At 37.1% G+C, this 5000-nt stretch overlaps 1 protein-coding gene across 1 annotated transcript in view; it reads left to right on the top strand.

Moving 5' to 3' along the window:
• LOC138000759 (MAM and LDL-receptor class A domain-containing protein 2-like) overlaps positions 1 to 5000 on the top strand; it is a 219297-nt gene that overhangs the window by 140847 nt on the left and 73450 nt on the right. The window contains exons 89-90 of the mRNA XM_068847403.1: positions 1 to 72; positions 4810 to 4998. The exon at positions 1 to 72 is cut by the window's left edge and continues 207 nt beyond it. Coding sequence (XP_068703504.1) covers positions 1 to 72; positions 4810 to 4998 — 261 coding nt within the window. The remainder of the gene's footprint in view (positions 73 to 4809; positions 4999 to 5000) is intronic.

Below are 5000 nucleotides of genomic sequence, written 5' to 3'. Positions count from 1 at the left end.
GGAAAAGACATAGAGGCTGCACACCAAGCCTCGGCACAGGACCATGCAAGGATGCTGACAATAAAACCAATGGTGAGGTCCTCATTACAGTCTCTTATGTTTTTTTTTTAATTAGGGACATCCTTTTTTGTTGGGGACATCTTTATACACTGGGACGAGAGCTCGAACCAGCTGGACGTATCTAAAATCGCTCTCGCATTTCTACTGCATTACCGGATTTTTTATCTTAATTATGACCGGGAGCGATAAGCTTCGCAAGGAAAATGAGGCGCTAAGGAACGAAATATGTTACTTGCAAGGTAAATTAGAGAAAATATCGAAAGACCTGGCAGCATCGAAAGTAGAACAAGTAGAAGATGGAGGACATGTAGCTGGAAGGGAAATGTCCATTGGAAGAGAGCAATCAATTGAGTTCATATCGAGTGAGTATGACCAGCTTGTCGCCTTCAAAAAGGAAGCCATGACTCAAATTAAACAATTAACTGCAAGAGTCAACGGAATTTCGCTCAATTGTGAACAAATTGCAAAAGCTATCAACGCCTTTGAGACATACAGCTACCAGTGTAATATTAAAATTGTTGGAATGCCGACCGTCGCCGAGCGTTCGACACCGTCAACCACGATATCTTGCTCAGTAAGCTACACCATTATGGCTTTCGTGGCATCATAAATGAATAGTTTGCCTCATATCTGAATAATCGCTCAGATAGGTCAGCATGTATCAAATAAAGCCATAGTTACTTGTGGCGCCCCCAAAGGGTCTGTTTTAGGCCCTTTGCTTTTTTTATTGTATGTTAATGATATGTATCAGTGTTAAAAAAATCAAATTTTATCTTTTCGCTGATGATACTATCCTCTATGCTGACAAGAACTTGAAGACTTCAGAAGTAATTGTAAATGCTGAATTACGGAACTTCTGCGGTTGGTTGACATCCAACAAGTTATCTCTTAACACTAAAAAGTCTAACTTTGTATTATTTCACCCTTACCGGAAGAGAGCTATTTATCACCCTCAAATTAGCATTTTCCATAACGAGAAAAATAGATTCGCTAGTCTTGAGTCTAAGGATTATATTAAATATCTTGGCGTTCATACTAAGACTAATGCGCGCTATTTGCTGCGCTCTCATGAAGGTGTTTTATTAAGGCATCCGTCAGGAAAAATGAAAAAGTCATTTGGTGACGGATCCTTCAGTGTGGCTGCGCCCACTTTATGGAACGCTCTTCCTGTTAGCCTACGCAGCATCAAATGTATTTCTACTTTTAAATCTAATCTTAAAACTTATATTTTTAAATTAGCTTTTAATATCTCTTAAATATTAAATATGTTTGTATATTTATAAAAATTTGTATTAATAGTTCTTAGGTTATTTATTGTGGTAATGCGCTTTTGATCACCTAGCATGTTAAAAAGCGCACTATAAATGAATAAATTAATTGTTATTATTATTATTATTATTATTATTATTATTATTATTATTATTATTATTATTATTATTATCATCTTACTTATGGACTTGCTTCCTGGGGCCAGTCGTCGAAGGCTAATCTTCAGAATAAAATCCTCCAAATCCTCCAAAAGAGTCGTGCTCATGCAATTCCTTTATTTATAGATGCAAATGTCCTTCCACTGTCGTTTCTGTATTATGAGTCTGTCTCCAACTTGATCCATGATGTCAATAATAATAACACACCTTTAAACATCTTGAAATTCTTTCAAAAATTATCCGTCGTCCACTCATACAACACGAGGTCTTCCACCTTTGGAAATGTTATGTCCAAAGCTCTAAATTAAAAATACAAAAGCGTTCCTTTTCCCGATTTGGCGTAAAATTGTGGAATGAGATACCCCAACGTGTTAGAGCTTTACCGACGAAAGCTTACAAAAGAGAAATTCGTGGAATTCTTTTTAAAATACTGATAAACGAAAATGACTATATTGAAACGTCTCCAATTGTAAAGAAAGTTGGTTTAGTCAAATAGCTACTTTTTTTTCCTATGTACTGCTATCTGCTGTTGTTCGTATATTCTGTTCCCTCCGTCGTTTGTTTATCTATTCTTTCACCTGTATCGTTCTTCCGGTTTTCCTTGTATTTATAACTCATCCATAAGTAAACGGTTAGTCTGACGCTACCTGCGGGTCAGTCATATTTTCTAAATTTTTGTATCAATAAAGTAAATGTTGTCGTTTTTGTTGTTAAATACACTTAGTGGTTTAGAGCGGTTTAAACGTTTTCAAAAGCCCTCGATTTTTCACAAACAAACCAATCGAAGTAGACGTTTTTCAAAAGTCTAATCTATTATGTCACTTTTGATAGTTTATTCTGAAAGCGTTGCTAAGAGAACGCCTTTAAGGACGTTCGCGCTAATTGTTTGTGCGCAACGTAACTGCGCAGGTAACGCGACTGTAATATGTCACGCATTACTTCGAGCATTAGTGAAGTTGAGGTTTGAAAACCTTTGCAGAAACCGCGGACGATAAGTCTTGCACAGCGTTGGATAAGAGAAGATCGTGATCAGTCAAAATTGATTAAAAATATTTAGGAAAGTCAAGTAGACTACTGCACGACTGATGTTCGCGTTGTTTTTATCAGTCGTGCACTAGTCTACTTGACTTTCATAAATATTGTTCAAGCATTCGTTAAAGTAACATGGCGACAAAAACGCCGGGGAAAAAATCATCCGAATCATCATGAAACGTTAAAGAGAAGTGAGCGGGAGGATGGATGGAAAAGCTCTTTAAAAGATGTACGTAGCTGCTTATCGAGTAGTGGCTGAAAGTTTGGAAAACTCGAGGACGAACCGTTGCGTAAATCTAACGGGGCTGTTTCTTTTTTTAATGTTTTTATTACTCTACGAACTTAAGTTCAAAATGAATATATGTTTTTGAAGTTCTTATCCTTTACTTTCGTGAAAATAGAGCAGTATTTTCGTCCTCGTTGGCTTGAATAGTGCGGACCTTCGTGGAAAAAACCAGCGATTAAATTTCACAAAAACCACACTCCAGAAGACGAGCATGACGGCAATGAGGAAATATTATACAAAACACTAACCAAATGAAGATGACGACTGCTTAAAACTTCGTTGCTATGCTCGAGAAAGCTTTGTTTTGGGGTAAAAACCTTTCATCCCTTCAACGATCGATCCTCTCTTATGTTCCAGTCCCTCCCCGACAGGTCACGCAAAAACGTGACAAACGAAGTTTTCCAAGAGCTTCGTAAAATCACATCGATTTTACTCCCTTGGATCATCGGTGACCCCTATTTTTTTAATCATGAATCACTTACTCTACTTACTATCTACAAAATATGATAAAATGAAAAAAATCTCACCGTAAGAAGTTATCTTTTTTTTAAATTTTCTTTCCTCGTGCCATCGAATTCCGGTAGTGGTTGCAACGGATAGAGGTTACGAAAACGCTCGTCCAGGATGAGCTCTACTGTTTACGACATCCCTAGCGGCATGAAATTATCTTAAAATCCCACCCCTAAAAATCTATGCACGGAAACCTTCACTCTAACAGTTTATTTTTAGGATTTTCGATGGATGAGCAGATGAGGCTACCTTTCGTTATTATGACAGATTTATCGAAATTAAGGCATTTTTCCACTGCCATTTTCTCCGAAACAAAGTCGGTGACCCCCAATTTTTTTTATATTTTTGGAGTAAGTACTTTATGACCTAACTCTATGCGAGAATTGAAGAAAATCTCACCGTAGGAAGATTTTGGCGCGAACGTCCTTAAACAAAGTAGGCATATCTGTGCCTTAGAGATCACCGAATGGTGGCGTTCGGTTTTGATTTACACATCTGTTGCTTAAGCCAACCTGTCTGGGAATATGTCATTTCCCTTTTCAGTGTTTTAAGTTGTTTATATTTAAATTAGCGCTTAATTTGGTATCTTGAACTTTTTTTTTATCTCCTCATATTAAAATGTTCAATGTTTCTTTTAAAGTATCAAAAAAATTAAATGTTTTATTTCTTTGGATTTCAAAATTATGGTAACTAAACACTAAGTAATCCAAGTTTTTAGCCTTTATTTCGAGAAGACACTTGTTTATTTTAACTGGAATTTTCCTTAAGTGGTCTGCCATTAGTAACTTTAAAATCTTGAGAGAGCTGAATCGAGGAGAAATGACGTCAAAGACTCACTAGATTAAGAAAGCAATGCTTTTGTACGCGACTGAAATATTATGCATCACGGGAGTTTCGAGCTTTCAGATTTTTAAACTGCGTTTTCCATAGATAATAAACTACGTTTACACGCTGAAATTTTTAAGCTATGACGTCACTTTCCCTAGTTCCAACCCTCTGAGGTCCTATCGGTCGTGAGTGATGGCGGAGCGTGAAATCCGAAGTAAACTGCCTTTGGATAAAAGTAAAAGCTCAAAGGCTCAGGCAGATATTTAGCAAACACACTTTCAAAATCTGAAGGAAAAAAGGAAGTGATTTTTATCACAGTACCGCTTTAAATGTATTTTTAAAGTCTATAAAAAAGAACAATATAAATACGAAGTGCACTTCGAATAATATTTCTGAAATGAATTGTGTTAGTAGTATACCATGCTTTCTACCACAGTTCAAATATGTCTGTAACTTCTGCTGGTTTACTTGCGAGCTCACAAAATGGCCTTCTCAGTTAGCTTGATAGCTAAATTGGTAGCGCACTGCTATGGTATCACAGAGGTCATGGGCTGAAATCCCGTTTTCAGTCTTTCCTTGAGTTGCTGCTTTAGAAACGTTCATGACTACGATGATCTGAGAATCTCAACAGTTTCTGCAGTCTTAAAAATATTTTATTGTTGGCAGGTTACTACATGTACATTGAGACCTCCACGGGACTGATTGGTCACAGAGCGGTTCTCGTCAGCCCACGGTTCCAACAGGCTTATAGCAATTCCAAACTTTCCTTCTTTTACCACATGTATGGACGTTCCATTGGCAGTCTATCCGTTTATCTGAACGATGGCAACAGGACACTACTGTGGACATTACGAGGT

This window comes from Montipora foliosa, chromosome 1, assembly GCF_036669935.1.
Source record: "Montipora foliosa isolate CH-2021 chromosome 1, ASM3666993v2, whole genome shotgun sequence".
Lineage (NCBI taxonomy): Eukaryota > Metazoa > Cnidaria > Anthozoa > Scleractinia > Acroporidae > Montipora > Montipora foliosa.
Note: the sequence above shows the minus strand (reverse complement) of the source record. Positions and strands in the feature narration are given on the sequence as shown.